The sequence below is a fragment of the Saccopteryx bilineata genome, chromosome 7 (genome assembly GCF_036850765.1).
Source record: "Saccopteryx bilineata isolate mSacBil1 chromosome 7, mSacBil1_pri_phased_curated, whole genome shotgun sequence".
Taxonomy (NCBI): domain Eukaryota; kingdom Metazoa; phylum Chordata; class Mammalia; order Chiroptera; family Emballonuridae; genus Saccopteryx; species Saccopteryx bilineata.
In genome coordinates this window covers 60,729,338-60,746,404 of record NC_089496.1, presented here as the reverse complement: position 1 = coordinate 60,746,404, position 17,067 = coordinate 60,729,338, and the positions used below count along the sequence as shown (strand labels likewise).

The window sequence follows — 17,067 nt, the reverse complement described above, 5'->3', positions numbered from 1 at the left end:
TGGGGACATTGTGGTGTCTAGGATTTATAGCCGGAAGGGACCCAGGAAATGACAACTGTCACTCAACAGAGAAGGAACCAAAGTCACAGACGGAGAGGTGCCCGTTCAGGACCAACAGCAAGGCAAAAAGTAACAACTGATCAATGTCCCACAGGGACGTTCGGAAGGGTTCGAGAGGCTTCATCCTGCAAGTCACAATCTCAGTGCCAGACACAGCACCTGGGTACCACCACAGCCTCTCTCCTGGGAAGGTCAGAAGAGCAGAAAACATCCAGAGGACAGACAGAGGAGGTCACGAACCCGGAGGAACCCTCCTCGCTGGCCGGAGGGCCGGTGTCTCTACGGGGTGCTGCACCATGGCAGTATTCGTGAGGCCCCTCGTGATTTACCCACGCTCACTGAACTGGGTCCGCGCGTTAACAGAAAGCGTGCTTGGCAGATTCGCCCCGGAATGTCCTTTTTAACTTACACTCCATCCACTTCAAAGTTGCCACCCTGTTGATTGGCCAGAACCATTTTGGGGGAGCCAAGAGGACAGGAGGACTCTCAGCCCCTGGTAAGGACATGTATCCGGATCGCCAATGATCACTAGTCAGACAGAAACAGACTCAAATCGGAACTCCGATACCAAGAGCCAAGATGAAAGAACTTAAAGGAATCCGTGAGGCCAGACGCCCGGATGTGTGCTGCACACTGTCAGTCACGTTACGGACTTCCTACCTTCACACGGCTGCAGTTCAAGGCAATGCACCCCTGTTCCATGATCTCTACACCTTGTCATTGCCACATAACGTGGGCTTGGCCTTAGGGGCAGATTCTTTTGTCAAATGGAAGCCCAGGGAGGGTGTGTGGGGGGGTCACCAAAACATAAAGACAAGAAGCATCAAGTGTCCTTTACGCACGTGGACGCCGGAGTCTCCTTTTAACCTGGGTAAGAGGAAACTCATACAACTCCTAAACCACCTCGTTTCCGCTTCAAAACATCACCTGTGCCCTCTTCTCCCCATCTCTAGGGACAGCCTTGCTCAGGACGGAAGCATGGGGCAGGGCAAAGGCTTGTTTTTAATTTATTTACCACAACCAGCAGAGCGCAGGACCACTAAGGAAAAGTTTCTGAAAGGCAGGCGGTGCCCCGGAAAGAACCATCCAATGAAAGCACCAGAGAGGGTCACTTACCCGAAGCGACTGGCTAAGCTCATGGAAATACAGAAGAGGAGGAGGTTTTTGATCATGATAAAGTGAGGGAACATTCCATCGTCCATTCCCAAGAAGTGGAATACCAGCTGAAGGCAGATGAGTTACGGAGGAAAAAAAAAAAAAATTGGTTCCCGTCTCCACCTCGATCTCCAAGCTGAAAGGTACACAGAGAGGGGGGGAAAAATGCAAGTCAACACGAACGTTTTCCTGCCACAGTTCTGGAATTAATTCATGCGGCCAGCACACAGAGGGGACACAGCAAGGACCCTGGCTGTCCTCGGGCATGGCTCTGCAGCGGGCGTCCCGCTGGGGTTCCCCGGACAGTGACTTGGGCAATGCAAAGAAATTGCACGCTGGTTTAATTTTCCACTCAGAGTGCAGAATCATTCTCCTAATTTATGTTTCCCATGTCTCAGATACTTTGTTTTAGTTTATATGGTGTGATCAAATGACTTCCCTCAGTCCTCTTACTAGAATCAATGCTTGATGTTCTATTTTGTTTGTTTTTTTCTGTTTGTTTTGGGGGGTTTATTTTGCAGTCAGATCTACAAGTGGAATAAGGTTACCTTTCTGATGTTTGCCACGTGTTCAAAGCCAGCTGGCTACTCCTTGTTCTTCAAGGTGCTGAAAGAGGAAGGGAGGGGGGGGGGGGAAATAAACCACATCTAAGAAAGAAAGTCTACGAAATCACGGTAACAGAACTGCTTACAGGGAGGCCTGCCCCTCTCTCGACATCCAGTCCCCACGACTAAATAACTTCATGGTATCACGGCGTCTGGGGAAGTCTCCCGGGTCTGTGCTGAACCCCAATGCAACGAATGCACCCAAGATCCAGGCCGGCACAGTCCCTCGGCTCTGTAACTCAGCTGAGAGAAGGCACCCGGTTCTCAACATGCGCATATCGCCAAGGGGTGCACGCGACGCAGGAGCACCTCGTGCTCAAAGGGAACGTTTTCCTGAGAAGACCCTCCAGCCCCACGCCCCAGGCCGACACCAGAATTGGGAAGCACACAACAGGTACTTCGACCTCAGGAGAGAAGAAGGCCCCAAGGTCCAGACAGCCAGGGTGCCACGGTGCCATGCGGGAGGTCTCCTGGGAGTCGTCCCGGGGCTTGTCGCCTGACCCGGGCTCGAGTCCCCGCGGCCAGCACGCGGCGCTGCATGCGGCGGAAACCACGGGCAGCGCCTCTGGCGACCCCTCAACCCCCCAGTCTCCCCCCCCCCAAAAGGCTGCGCTCTCACAGTCCCCAGGACCACCTCAGGGGCTTGCGGACTTGAGGAGAAAACGGGGGCGGCGCTGCGTAGCCGCAGCCTCGGCCACCCCGGCTCCAGCAGCACCTCCGGGTCGGCCTCCCGCCGGGTCCGCAGCGGCGCGCCCCGCGTCTCCCGCCCGCAAGCCCTCCCCGGCTCGCTCTGGCCCTCGTACACCTCGCCGCTCCGGCCCTGGGTCCAAATCGAGCGCTACGCGGGGCAACGCCTTTTTCCTCGGCGAGGGGCGCGCGGTCCAGCGGCTGCTCCAAGTCCCCCGGCCTCCAGCAAGCAGCCCGTGCCCACCCCGCCGGCGGCGCCGTGACCCCGCGCGCCTCAGAGCCCCGGGGCTGGCGGGGCCCTCCAGGTGTGCTCTTCCGCCCTCCGATTCCAGTGACCGCAGCGGTGGGGGGTCCCCACACCCTGATCCCTGGCTGTGCGCGTGGTGGGTGCTGCGCTCCGGTGCCCCATCTGGCAGGGCTGCGCCGCCCAGAACGCCCCTGCCCTCTCGCGCTGGCTATGCTCCCGCAGCCGCCGGGGGAAAGTTTGCACTCCCGGCCGCTCGCGGCGCCCCGCCTGCTTTCCAGGTCCCCTCCCGGACCCCGCAGCTCCGAGGACAGGGGTGCTGCGGGTCGAACCGGGACCGCCCGTCCTTTTCTCCGCTCGCCTGCGTCTCCTTACCCCGCTGTCCGGCTTACACTGCGCACCGGGGGTTACCCTGCGCGCCGGCCCCGGGAGGCGAGCCGTCGGCTACGGTGCATCCTCCTCCTCCGCCGTTCGCTGTCGCCCGCCTGGCAGGTGCGCAAGGCCGGTGCGGCGTCACCGCCCCATGCTGCCAGCGCGAACTTGCCCAGCGCTCCCGGCCGACCCAGTCCGGCGCCCCACGCTCCTGTCGCCGCCCTGCGGCTCCGCCGTGCGCCGCGCCCGGGGCCGCGCGCTGCCCCCTGCAGATCCCCCGCGCTTGGCGCACTCGCGCTCGCTCTCACCTCTCCAGGGCGCCACATGCCGCCCTCGGCTCGGCGAACGCTCCTCTGTGGTGGCGGCGGCGCCCGCCAGAGGCCGCCAGACTCTCACCAAACGTGCCGTGCCCAGCTGGGCGGAGGGCGCAGGAGCGCAGGGGCGCAGTGGGGAGGGCGCAGGGGCCCCGGCTTGGCCTGCTTTGGGATAGGCCGTATTCCTGCGGAACTTTCCTTTTCTTTCTTGAAGAACAGCTGTCTTATTGAGTGGCTTTATTAATGGAAGATGGGTTTCTATTTTTAAAAAATAATTTTTAAAAATTTCAGTGACGGTTGGCACACAAGATTCTGTGACTCTCAGGTGTTCCACATAGTGATCCAATATTTACGTAACTTAAGAGGTGCGCACCCTGGACCCGGCCGGTTGACTCAGCGATAGAGCGTCGGCCTAGCGTGCGGAGGACCCAGGTTCAATTCCCAGCCAGGGCACACAGGAGATGCGCCCATTTGCTTCTCCACCCCTCCGCCGCGCCTTCCTCTCTGTCTCTCTCTTCCCCTCCCGCAGCCAAGGCTCCATTGGAGCAAAGATGGCCCGGGTGCTGGGGATGGCTCTGTGGCCTCTGCCTCAGGCGCTAGAGTGGCTCTGGTTGCAACATGGCGACGCCCAGGATGGGCAGAGCATTGCCCCTGGTGGGCGTGCCGGGTGGATCCCGGTTGGGCGCATGCGGGAGTCTGTCTGACTGTCTCTCCCTGTTTCCAGCTTCAGAAAAATGAAAAAAAAAAAAGAGGTGCACACCCTGAGAAGTCTGCTACCCACTCGACGCCATACCTGATTGTTACATTAGGACTGACTCTATTCCCTGTGCTGTACTTTACATCCCCCCCCCTTTCCTGTCACTACCGATTTGTGCTTCTTTATCCCGTCACCGTTTCCACCCACCCTCCCCATCCCCTGCCCCTCTGGCAACCATCAAAATGCTCTCTGTATCTATGAGTTTGTGTCTGTTTCATTTATTTATTTATTTATTTTAGAGTCCACATATAACTGAAATCATAGGATCTCTGTTTTTCTCTGTCTGACTTATTGCACTCAGCGTAATAGGTCCATCTGGCAAGATGTCATTCCCCAAATGGCAAGATGTCATTCATTTCTTTTTTATGGCTGAGTAATATTCCATTGCGTGTAAGTAGCACCTTTTTTTTTTTTTTTAATCTGTTCATCTACTGATGGGCACTTAGGTTGTTGCGTCTTTATCTTGGTGATTGTAAATGACGCTGCGGTGAACGCCAGGGTGCCTATGTGTCCTTGTAAATTAATGAATAAATGTGTTCTAAACTAGAACTACAATGGCTGGGTTCTTCTTTGGCTCCTGTGATAGCCTTTGTTTGAAAGTCTCTTTTGTCTGGTATAAATATTGCTACTCTAGCTTTTTTTTCCTCTCTCTTCTTCCATTTCCATTTGCATAAAATATCTTTTTCCATCCCTTTACTTTGAGCCCTGCGTGTCTTTCAATCTGAAGTGGATTTCTTGTAGGTCACCTGCGTCAGGATTTGGGGTTTTTTGCTTGTTTGCTTGTTTGTTTTTTAATTCATTCACCCACCCCATCTTGTGATTGGAGCATTTGATCCATTTACATTTAAAGTGATTATGGATAGGTATGTTGTTATTGTTGTTTTATTACCCATTTATTTTTCTTCTTCTTCTTTTTTTTTTTTCTTCTTCAAAGAAGATCTTTAATATTTCTTGTAATAGCTTTTTTCTTATCTGGGAAGCTCTTTCTCTGCCCTTCAATTCTAAATAATAGCCTTGCTGGGTAGGGTAATCTTGGTTGTAAGTCCTTGCTTTCCAACACCAAATATTTGGGCGCTAGGTCCCCTCTGACCTGCAGAATCGATCTCTTCTTCACTGAGCATTCTTGTGACCAGGGTTTCGAGCTCTGCGTCTGGTAGAATGTATCTCTCCATGACGTTTCGTTCTTTTTCTGGAGTTTGGTTTGGTTCTCGCATCGTGGGCACATTTCCCCGTCTGCTCATTTTGCCAGCCTCCTTTTGTCCGTTTCTACGCATTTGGTAAAGTCTTAGCAGCCGGTGTCCTGTGGGGCCCAGTGGGGTAGTCTCCCCGGTCACGTGAGCTGGGTGGGTTGTGTGTGCCCTCCTATTATGGCTGAGCCTTGATCGCTGTTGGCACAGCGATGCCAGGGACTGACCCTCAGGCTGATTGGCTGTCCAGACTGGTCTTGACTGTAGGGGAGGAGCTGTTGTTGAAGGGTGACCCCATGGAGCAGGAGTCACTTCAGAGAGGCTCTGGTGCCTGGTGAGTCTGCCCTTTAAATATGTCATTGGTGGAGGTGGTTGGGCGGGGCTCTGATGTGGTCACGGGGGGGGGGGGGGGGGTGTTGGATGCGGGGCCTCCTGGGAGGGGTTTTCATGCAGACTCAGGTCAGCTGCTGCCTATTCCTGGCCTGGGGCCACCTGGTGAAGTGACGTACAGATAGTTGTCATCCGTGCTGGGCTTGGAGGTACCCGGAGAGGCCAAGCTGTGAACTGAGGCTGGCTGCCACTCGGGCCAGACCCGGGCCACCTAGCAAGAGGTACGGGGCTCTCTGAGACCAGGTGTTGCTTGTTTGGGGTTTGTGAACCTTTGAGAGAACTTGGGGAAGTTCCTGGTATGAGCCAAGACAGGCCGTGGTTAGCGAAAAAGCCACTGGATGCGGCTGGCTGGGCCCACAAGTTGGTGGGGTCTCAAGGCATCACCAAGGAGGGGAGCTTGAGGGACACTCTTGCACAATCCCCCCCCCCACAATTGGGGTAGAGGGAGGCTCAGCAAAGGAACAAGATGGCAGAGAAAGCTGCCCCCCCACCAGCCTTCATCCTGGAAGCCAGCTGATTCCGTTCCTCCCCACAGGTCCCTAGCGCCTTCTGAGCAGCTACCCAGCGGGGAGCTCAGAGCGAGTGAGTCCGCGTAATCCTCTCCACTGGTTCTTACAGCCGGAAGTTATGGGGAGTTGTCTTCTTGGCTCTGGGACCCTGGAGGTGGGGGTAGGTGGGCTGGTGTGGAACTGGGACCCCTGACTCCCCAAAGTGGGGTCCTCCTTGAAGACATTGCTTAAGGGACTTCAGGAGTGTGTTGGTCCTCCCCCCTTTTTTTATTTCCTACTGAGTGGCAACAGTGGGATTTTTTTTTAATTTAATTTTTTTTTTTTTTTACAGAGGCAGAGATAGACAGGGACAGACAGACAGGAACGGAGAGAGATGAGAAGCATCAATCATTAGTTTTTCGTTGCGCATTACAACACCTTAGTTGTTCATTGATTGCTCTCTCATATGTGCCTTGACCGGGGGCCTTCAGCAGATGGAATAACCCCTTGCTTGAGCCAGCGACCTTGGGTCCAAGCTGGTAAGCTTTTTGCTCAAACCAGATGAGCCCACGCTCAAGCTGGTGACCTCAGGGTCTCGAACCTGGGTCTTCCACATCCCAGTCCAACGCTCTACCCACTGCACCACCACCTGGTCAGGCTTGGTTCCCCCTTTAATAACCACCGGTCCCCCTTTTAAGAACAGAGATGGGAAGGGGGGGTCAGCAGTAGCAGCCGACGGCTTCCCGCTGCTCGGGCCAAGCCCAGCCCCTCCCTAACCTCGCCTGATCCATCCTCCATCCTCAACACCTGCCCCTCCACACGCATCTCGTCTTCTCTTTGGAGAGACACCTGCTGTCCGGGCTCCGTTTTATCTATAATTCATCACAACGGGAGGGAAACCCAGCATCAAACCGGATGGCGTTAGAATTCAACCCTCACCGCATTGCCACAGACCTTTAGAGGTTTTCTAAAGGTCCGTTTCCTGGGAAGAAGCCACGTCTCCACAGCCAATGGGGGTGGGGTGGGGTGGGGGGGGCCCGCAGAGCGGAGAGCCCGCCCGCCTCTGGGGCCCGTGCACATGCAGGGTTGTCTCGGGGGGGGGGGGCTGTGTCTGTCTGGCTCAGGGGGGCAGGTCCTGAGAGGTGAGCACAGCACTGAAACGGGGTCCCCCTCCTAGTAGTCGTGCGTAAGATGAGTGGAAAGGAAGCCTGGGGCAGGGGGTGGGGTGGGGAATGGTCAAGATTTATACTATTGATACATATTATCCTCCATCTTCGGAGACCCACCGTGTTCACAGAAACCGTTGTGAGAAGAGGCACCGTTTTAACTCTCCTTTAGAAAGAATCGACCCTGTGGGAGCCGCTCTGGTCTTCAGCTGTGTCCCACGCCAGGCATCGCACGTGTTGGCCACCCGCTGGGGGCTTTGGCAGGTGGAGAAATTGTGACGACCTTCCCGGGACAGGACAGGATCTCTCCATGTTGCCACGGTGCAGGGGTGTGGCTCTGAAAGTAACCCTGGGCCACGGTGTTCCGTCCCTCTGAGTCTGGTGGTTATCCGGTGTTAGACATGGAATGTTTCGTCTCTAAACTAGAGAGGAGGCTATTCTCTTTTTTTATTGATTTTAATTTATTGTGTTTACATAGATTCTAGTGTCGCCCCGAATGCATCCCCCCTCCCCCCTATTCCCCTCAACATCTCCCTTGCTCCCCTCCCCATAACGCCCTCCCCCCTTCCCTTCAGGTTTATCCCATCCTATCATCCCCTTTCCCTCTGTCCTCTTTTCCTCTGGTCCCTGTGATCCCTCCTCTGTCTCAATTCCATCCCTCAGTTCACACAGTTCATTGGATTCCTCAAATGGCTTATTTCACTTGAGAGGAGGCTGTCCTGAAAGGCACGCTGACTCACAAATGGAAACTTCAAACGCGTGCCCACCTTCATTTTCCTCACATCGTAAATGGTGGATCCCTAAAGATAGAGTTAGCCTGACAGCTCAGCTGTTAAAAAAACCACCAGCCTCGACTTCCTGTGCCTTGTGGAATCAACCTGTTGAGCGTTAGAATTCCGAGCTGAGTGACACCAGAGGACACTGAGCCTCTCTCAGCATTGAGCAGCCCGAGGAGTCACAACCGTGCTGAGCTCAGCCACATGGTGACTTCAGACCTTCACTGACGGTCAACGTCATCCCGTCATTTGCGCAAAAGAAAAATCGGGGAGGGGGGAAGAAAGTGGATAAACCAAGGGATGCTTTCAGATGACCGAGTCATGGGCATTTGTTCTTAACACTAATACTGGATGAAGGTATTGTTGACCGGCAATGAATGGCACATCGACTGGAAGTGAATTTATGGGTTTTTTTTATGAATTATTTTGGAAAAGTCCATGGTTTTTTGGTAAATTGTTTCTCTGTTTCATTTTCATGCCTGTTATTGAACATTTGGAAATTATCATAAGTACAATCTGATTTTTTTTTTTTAAAAAAAAGGTATTTGAACAGCATGATGGTTTAAATGCTTCTCTTCTCCCTGCGATTAGATAGTGACCCAGTCTCTCCTTTTACTGTTTATAAAGGTCTAACAGAGTCCCCGGTCAGATGGGCCGGAGGGGTCAGAGACACAATACAACTGTATAGAAGCTCACAGTTTAGAAAACATTCACTACCCTTTCAGTAATTGTGTTCTAATAGGACAGTCAGTGTTTCTCCTGAGAAATACCAGCCTACCGGGTGAATTCCCGTGGGTTTGTTCCATCAGCGTTTTTTCTTTCTTTCTTTTTTTTTTTTTTTGAGTGACGTGAAGAAGGGTGATTACAGCTCTGGATGGCAGTAGGGGGCACCCCAGTCCTGCAGAACCCTGGTGTCGGTGAGAATTGAATTTCCAGCATCAAAGCCTAAAATAGCTGAATGTGGAGAAGCCAAGCAGTGGGCTGACCAGTTGGCCAAGACCCCTTAGTCTGTCCAGGTTCAGAACGAAAAGGGGAAGGGAAGAAGGAAGCAGTGTCTGTGTGCGTGGGTGTGGGGGCGGTGGCCGCCGCACGGAAACCAGGGTGGCCCGGAACTTGGCAACAGCTGGACCAACGGTGCACTGAGCCAAGAGCCCTGTTCTCAGAGCAAGGTATGCTCAGGGAACAGTGGATACTGTTGTGTTTAGGAAGAATCAACTTTAGGGGAAAGATAACGAGGGGTTGAAACGAGACCGGTATGCAGAGACCAAACGGAAGGAAGAAGGAGGTCCCGGTCAGTGTTGTTGGTCAGGGATGGACACGCGGAGGTCCCGGTCAGTGTTGTTGGTCAGGGATGGACACGCGGAGGTCCCGGTCAGTGTTGTTGGTCAGGGATGGACACGCAGAGGTCCCTGTCAGTGTTGTTGGTCAGGGATGGACACGCGGAGGTCCCGGTCAGTGTTGTTGGTCAGGGATGGGCACGCGGAGGTCCCGGTCAGTGTTGTTGGTCAGGGATGGACACGCGGAGGTCCCGGTCACTGTTGTTGGTCAGGGATGGGCACGCGGAGGTCCCTGTCAGTGTTGTTGGTCAGGGATGGACATGCGGAGGTCCCGGTCAGTGTTGTTGGTCAGGGATGGACACGCGGAGGTCCCGGTCAGTGTTGTTGGTCAGGGATGGGCATGCGGAGGTCCCGGTCAGTGTTGTTGGTCAGGGATGGGCACGCGGAGGTCCCGGTCAGTGTTGTTGGTCAGGGATGGGCACGCGGAGGTCCCGGTCAGTGTTGTTGGTCAGGGATGGACACGCGGAGGTCCCGGTCACTGTTGTTGGTCAGGGATGGGCACGCGGAGGTCCCTGTCAGTGTTGTTGGTCAGGGATGGACATGCGGAGGTCCCGGTCAGTGTTGTTGGTCAGGGATGGACACGCGGAGGTCCCGGTCAGTGTTGTTGGTCAGGGATGGGCATGCGGAGGTCCCGGTCAGTGTTGTTGGTCAGGGATGGGCACGCGGAGGTCCCGGTCAGTGTTGTTGGTCAGGGATGGGCACGCGGAGGTCCCGGTCAGTGTTGTTGGTCAGGGATGGACATGCGGAGGTCCCGGTCAGTGTTGTTGGTCAGGGATGGGCACGCGGAGGTCCCGGTCAGTGTTGTTGGTCAGGGATGGACATGCGGAGGTCCCGGTCAGTGTTGTTGGTCAGGGATGGGCACGCGGAGGTCCCGGTCAGTGTTGTTGGTCAGGGATGGACATGCGGAGGTCCCGGTCAGTGTTGTTGGTCAGGGATGGGCATGCGGAGGTCCCGGTCAGTGTTGTTGGTCAGGGATGGGCACGCGGAGGTCCCGGTCAGTGTTGTTGGTCAGGGATGGACATGCGGAGGTCCCGGTCAGTGTTGTTGGTCAGGGATGGGCATGCGGAGGTCCCGGTCAGTGTTGTTGGTCAGGGATGGACACGCGGAGGTCCCGGTCAGTGTTGTTGGTCAGGGATGGGCACGCGGAGGTCCCGGTCACTGTTGTTGGTCAGGGATGGGCACGCGGAGGTCCCGGTCAGTGTTGTTGGTCAGGGATGGACACGCGGAGGTCCCGGTCAGTGTTGTTGGTCAGGGATGGACATGCGGAGGTCCCGGTCAGTGTTGTTGGTCAGGGATGGACACGCGGAGGTCCCGGTCAGTGTTGTTGGTCAGGGATGGACACGCGGAGGTCCCGGTCAGTGTTGTTGGTCAGGGATGGACACGCGGAGGTCCCGGTCAGTGTTGTTGGTCAGGGATGGGCACGCGGAGGTCCCGGTCAGTGTTGTTGGTCAGGGATGGACACGCGGAGGTCCCGGTCAGTGTTGTTGGTCAGGGATGGACACGCGGAGGTCCCGGTCAGTGTTGTTGGTCAGGGATGGGCACGCGGAGGTCCCTGTCAGTGTTGTTGGTCAGGGATGGACACGCGGAGGTCCCGGTCAGTGTTGTTGGTCAGGGATGGACATGCGGAGGTCCCGGTCAGTGTTGTTGGTCAGGGATGGGCACGCGGAGGTCCCGGTCAGTGTTGTTGGTCAGGGATGGGCACGCGGAGGTCCCGGTCAGTGTTGTTGGTCAGGGATGGGCACGCGGAGGTCCCTGTCAGTGTTGTTGGTCAGGGATGGACACGCGGAGGTCCCGGTCAGTGTTGTTGGTCAGGGATGGACATGCGGAGGTCCCGGTCAGTGTTGTTGGTCAGGGATGGACACGCGGAGGTCCCGGTCAGTGTTGTTGGTCAGGGATGGGCACGCGGAGGTCCCTGTCAGTGTTGTTGGTCAGGGATGGGCACGCGGAGGTCCCGGTCAGTGTTGTTGGTCAGGGATGGACACGCGGAGGTCCCGGTCAGTGTTGTTGGTCAGGGATGGGCACGCGGAGGTCCCGGTCAGTGTTGTTGGTCAGGGATGGACATGCGGAGGTCCCGGTCAGTGTTGTTGGTCAGGGATGGACATGCGGAGGTCCCGGTCAGTGTTGTTGGTCAGGGATGGGCATGCGGAGGTCCCGGTCAGTGTTGTTGGTCAGGGATGGACATGCATCACCTTGAAACATTCACCCTGGCCACACAGAGAAAACCTGTTGGCAGGAAGCGAACTCAGGTTCAAAAACATGACAGGGCTTCCTGGGGCCGCCTCAAGGTGCAATCTCGTAAACGATTACGTCGCTCCGTGCATGGCATGGTCACCTCACTGCTCACTGTAGGCCACGCAGGTTTATCCACGCTTTCCCCAGACAGAAAATGCAGGTCTCTCTCGGCTGTTACAGGAACAGAACGGCCAGGTCTGCACAGGAGAAGAGGGGACATTTCTAAGAAAGAGGGCAGTTTGTTTGTTTATTTATTTTAAATTTAATGGGGTGGCATGGGGTAACAGAGTTATACAGGTTTCAGGCGCCCAATTCTACAACACATCTCTGTACCCTGTATAGTGTGTTTACCCCTCCACCTCCCTCACCCAGCCCCCTAGTCCCCTGACTGCTGCCTGCTCTTTCTGTGGAATATATATATACACACCCCCATATTCACTGTGACATTATTCACCATAACCAGATCTGGAAGCAGCCCAAGTGCCCATTAGTAGATGAGTGGATAAAAAAAAACAACTGTGGTCCATTTATACAATGGAATACTACTCAGCCACACACACAAAAAAAGGAAATCTTACCTTCTGTGACAGCGTGGATGGTCTGGACCTGGAGATTATTAGGCTAAGTGAGATAAGGCAGGCAGAGAAAGACAAGCATCCTGTGATCTCACTTGTAGGTGGAAACTAATGAACAAAACGAACTAACAGGCAGTTGATTTTGACTCTGGAAAATAACTTGGAGAGAAAATATCACCAAAAAAAGGAAGGAAGAAAGGAGGAAGGAAGGGAGAAAGGAAGGGAGGAAGAGAAGGAAGGAGAGGGGAAGGAAGGGAAGGAGGGAGTAAATAAGAAAGAAAGGAAGGAGGAAGAAAGAAAGGAATAGAGGGAGGGAGGGAAGAGGAAGGAAGGAAGGAAGGAAGGAAGGAAAGAAGGAAGGAAAGAAGGAAGGAAGGAAGGAAGGGAAGAAGGAAGGGAAGAAGGAAGGAAGGAAGGAGGAAGGGAGGAAGGAAGGAGGGAGGAAGGAAGGAGGGAGAAAGGAAGAAGGAAGGAGGAAGAAAGAAGGAAGGGAAGGAAAGAAGGAAGGGAAGGAGGAAGGAAGGAAGGAAGGAAGGAAGGAAGGAAGGAAGGAAGGAAGGAAGAAAAGCACAGATAGGAGATACAGGGCCTGATAAGTATAGTATTAAATGCTCCATATATTATCAATTCATCAATTATTTCTGTCCATCTCTCACCTCATTTAAATTGGAGCCTTCATATTAGTTACCCGAAGGCTGAGTACAGACCACAGACAGACAGTTTTCTTCTTCTTCTTCTTTTAATGTTGAGTCTCTTAAAATACTGTTTTCCGATCTTAGTTTATATTCAATATTACTTCGTATTCGTCCCAGGCGTACCGCATCCTGGTCAGGGTTACACATACCACTTCTGTAATGAACGCAAACCCATGTTGCAGTAAGAGAAGCAAGAGAGACCATCCGAGAGAGGGTGTGCGTGGTGAGGAACGCAGGAAGAGGCAGCGCTGGTGTGGGGGATGGGGAAGAGCGATTGCTTCTCACCGAGGAGGGTGAGGGCGCACACACGTGTACCTCTAGGAAACGTGCAGGGAGAAGGGTCGCCCGTGTGGGATCCGGTCACAGAAATGTCACGGTCGACAAGCTCTCTGACTTTCCAACAGATATTTTCACTCTGCTGTGGATTCTGTAGCTTTCCCCGCAGCACAGGGATGGCCCTGCACTAGGATTTCAACCGGGCTTCCTTCCCTCTGGGTTGATTGCGTTACAAGGCAGGCTTTGCTAGGCAGAGAAGTGGCATCCGTTTGCTAGCTGTTGACTCCACAGATATTTTTTTTAAGGAGAGAGAAAGAGAGAGAGAAAGAGAGAGGCGGGGGGGGGGGGGGGAGAGAAGGGTTCCTCGTCACTGAAAGATGAAGCAAGTTTCAGAGCCTTGGGTGAAAATGTATATAAAATGAGCTGGACAAAGACTCAGCAATTGTTATGAAAGACCAGTTCTGGCCCTGGCTGGGTTGCTCACATGGTTGCGGGTTCGATCCCCCGTCAGGGCGTATACAAGAATCAACCAATGAATGCATGAAGAAGTGGAACAACAAATTGATATTTTTCTCTCTCTTTCTCTCTGTCTCCCCCTGCCTCTTTCTAAAATAATAAATAATAAAATAATAAATATAATAATAATAAAAGATCAATTATGTACCCTGAGTCAGGCCTTTTCTCATCACTAACAACCATCTGACTTGGCTAGAGACCCCACAGGTCCTGAGGAAGGCTAAGAGCCATGTGACTGCCCACCTGCTTGTCTTAGACCACACCCACTTTTGGGGGGTACAGTTGCTCTATAACAAATAACCTCCTAATTTGTTTGAAGTGTCAAAATGTCCATTTTGTTAAATTAAAAAAGGCAGGAGACTCTTAAACTTTTCTGGAAGACGTTTCTTTGTAATAAATTCCATTTTTTCCCCCCCAGCTTATCTATAATTTATAGTCCCTTCATTATTCTGAAATGGTATATGCCTTTGGAAACTGTTGAGGACTAAAAATATTAACTCATTATTCTAACACTCGGGGTTATACATTAAGTTTTGATGTATCGACCGGGGATAATACGTCTGCAAGGTTTCGTATTATGATGTCACTGATGATTTTTATCATGATCATTTTTTATGTCATTAAAGATTATTTAACTAGGTATTATGCCTAGATTAATATGTCTCAGGCCGTTACCATGTTTTATCCAACAGTTTCTGCAACTGTTTGATACTTGGCTGTTTCCGATATTTTACCACGTGAAAACATTGAAATCAAAAACAATTGGCAAATGGCCATCTTTATAATCAGAAATTAGCTCAGATGATTTTTATAAGGACAGGATCCCACGTTGGTAATCACTGCCTTTAAAGTTTATGAATTTTCTTGAGACTCCAGTGGACACATGAAAAGGAATAACGTTTATCACCAGAATGCATTAGCAGGCTTGCATTACAGAACTCCTGGAAACATTGATTAAGTTTTGAAAATTGGTTCACGAAAACAGTATCTCATCACTTTACTTCCAAGTTGCATCCCAATTCGCTTAGACCAGCAGTTCTCAACCTGTGGGTCGCGACCCCAGCGGGGTCGCCTAAAGCCATCGGAAAATACATAATGCATATCAGGTATTTACATTCCGAATCATAACTGTAGCAAAATTACAGTTATGAAGTAGCCATCAAAATTATTTTTTGGTTTGGGGTCACCGCAACATGAGGAACTGTATTGCGGGGTCACGGCATTAGAAAGGTTGAGAACCACTGGCTTAGACCGTTTTTGCCCATGTTCAGCTTTGAACACTTGGCGAAGGGTTCGTTACCCATTTCCTTTGTAACTTCTATCGCTTCTGCTCTCAGCAGGTTGTTTCCCCACTTCAAAACTCTCAATTCATCGTGTAATTCTTTTAAAACAATGTTTAGGACTGAGCTGTTTAAAGTAAACCTATTGGCTGTATTTGAGGTCATTTTAAGATTTCCTGTGTGGCTGTCATCCACAGAGATCCCACGGGGTCCTCACCCAGTTGCCCTCAAAGGTCATATCTTGAAAAACTTGTTCGAGAATATTGCAACCAGGATAGTGACGGTGACATGGTGAAGACACGGCCTTTCCCTCGCCGCACAGGGGTCCCTAATGTTGCCCAATGTGCCCTCCCCACCTAGCCTTAAACTCGAGCGACCAACCAAACTGTTTTCCGTGTCTGTAACTTTGTTATTTCAACAATGGGGCACGAACAAAATAAATAATCCAATCATGACATCCTTTGGGATGAACTCTTTTTAGCCAGCGTATTTCTCCAGAATTTGACTCGATGGCATGGAGCGACACGTTGCCCTTTGCCACCTGGCTGACCGGTCCCGCATGCCATGGATGGACTGATTTCAAGGGGGATCTGTACTCTTCTGTTTTGGCCCCCTGGTGAGCACAGCTGCTACTGACACGTGTGCCCAGACCCCCGAGACCCCCGTGTGAGTGTCAGCCTTCATTCCAGGGGTATAAATGCCAGGTTATATGGTATTTGCATGCATAGACTTTTTTTTTTTTTTTTTTTTCTCAGAAACTTCCAAACATTTTTCTAGCATGACCGGGTTGTATTACATTTTCACTAGTGATGTGTCAGTGATCGAATTTCTCTGCCTCCTTGCCAGCTTTCAGTGTCGGATTTTTTTAATTTTTTTACTTTATTTCGGTAGGTGTGCAGCGCTATCATGTACCATTCAATTTGCTCCTCAATAGCTAATGACGTGGGGCAGTCACCAGCTCTGTCACCCTCTGTACCTCGCGCTCAGTAACATTTACTTGCCCGGAGAAACCTTTCTCTTTTTTTTTTTTTTTTTTTTTTGAATTTTTTTGTATTTTTCTGAAGTTGGAAATGGGGAGGCAGTCAGATAGACTCCCGCATGTGCCCGACCGGGATCCACCCGGCATGCCCACCAGGGGGCGATGCTCTGCTCATTTGGGGCGTGGCTCTGTTGTGACCAGAGCCACTCTAGCGCCTGAGGCAGAGGCCATGGAGCCATCTTCAGCGCTCGGGCCAACATTGCTCCAGTGGAGCCTTGGCTGCGAGAGGGGAAGAGAGAGACAGAGAGGAAGGAGAGGGGGAGGGGTGGAGAAGCAGATGGGCGCTTCTCCTGTGTGTGCTGACCAAGAATCAAACCCGGGACTCCCGCACGCCAGGCTGACACTCTACTATTGAGCCACCCGGCCAGGGTGAAACTTTTCTTTTTAATTTTACTATTAAATTTTTATTGACTTTATTAGGGTGACACTGGTGAATACAATGATACAGGTTTCAGGAGCACAGTTCTATATCACATGGTCTGTATATTGCATGGTGTGCTCACCACCCCAAGTCACATCTCCCTCCATCACCATCCCTCCCAACCTCCACCCTCCACCCCCTCACCACCCCCTCTCCCTTCCTGCAATCCCACACTGTAGTTTGTGTCTGTACATATTTTTTTCCTTTGCTTAATCCCTTCACCCTTTTTACTCAGAAAAATAGCAATACCGCTCTGGCCAGTTGGCTCAGTGGTAGAGCATCGGCCTGGCATGTGGATGTTCCGGGTCCAATTCCTGGTCAGGGCACACAGGAAAAGCACCCATCTGCTTCTCCACCCCTCTCTTTCCCTTTCTCTCTCTCTCTCTCTCTCTCTCTCTCTCTCTCTCTCTCTCTCCCTTTCTCTCTCTCTCTCTCCCCCTCCTGCAGCCATGGCTCAAACAGTTGGAGAAAGGTGGCCCCAGGAGCTAAGGATGG

At 52.5% G+C, this 17,067-nt stretch overlaps 2 protein-coding genes across 3 annotated transcripts in view; one reads left to right on the top strand and one right to left on the bottom strand.

Annotated features, from left to right (window-relative positions):
- GABRA5 (gamma-aminobutyric acid type A receptor subunit alpha5) overlaps window positions 1-1,305 on the bottom strand; it is a 44,892-nt gene extending 43,587 nt beyond the window's left edge. Inside the window, exon 1 of the mRNA XM_066238838.1 lies at window positions 1,177-1,305. Within this exon, the coding sequence (XP_066094935.1) occupies window positions 1,177-1,262 (86 nt within the window). The 5' untranslated portion in view covers window positions 1,263-1,305. The remainder of the gene's footprint in view (window positions 1-1,176) is intronic.
- GABRB3 (gamma-aminobutyric acid type A receptor subunit beta3) overlaps window positions 1-17,067 on the top strand; it is a 203,478-nt gene that overhangs the window by 38,868 nt on the left and 147,543 nt on the right. The window lies entirely within an intron of this gene.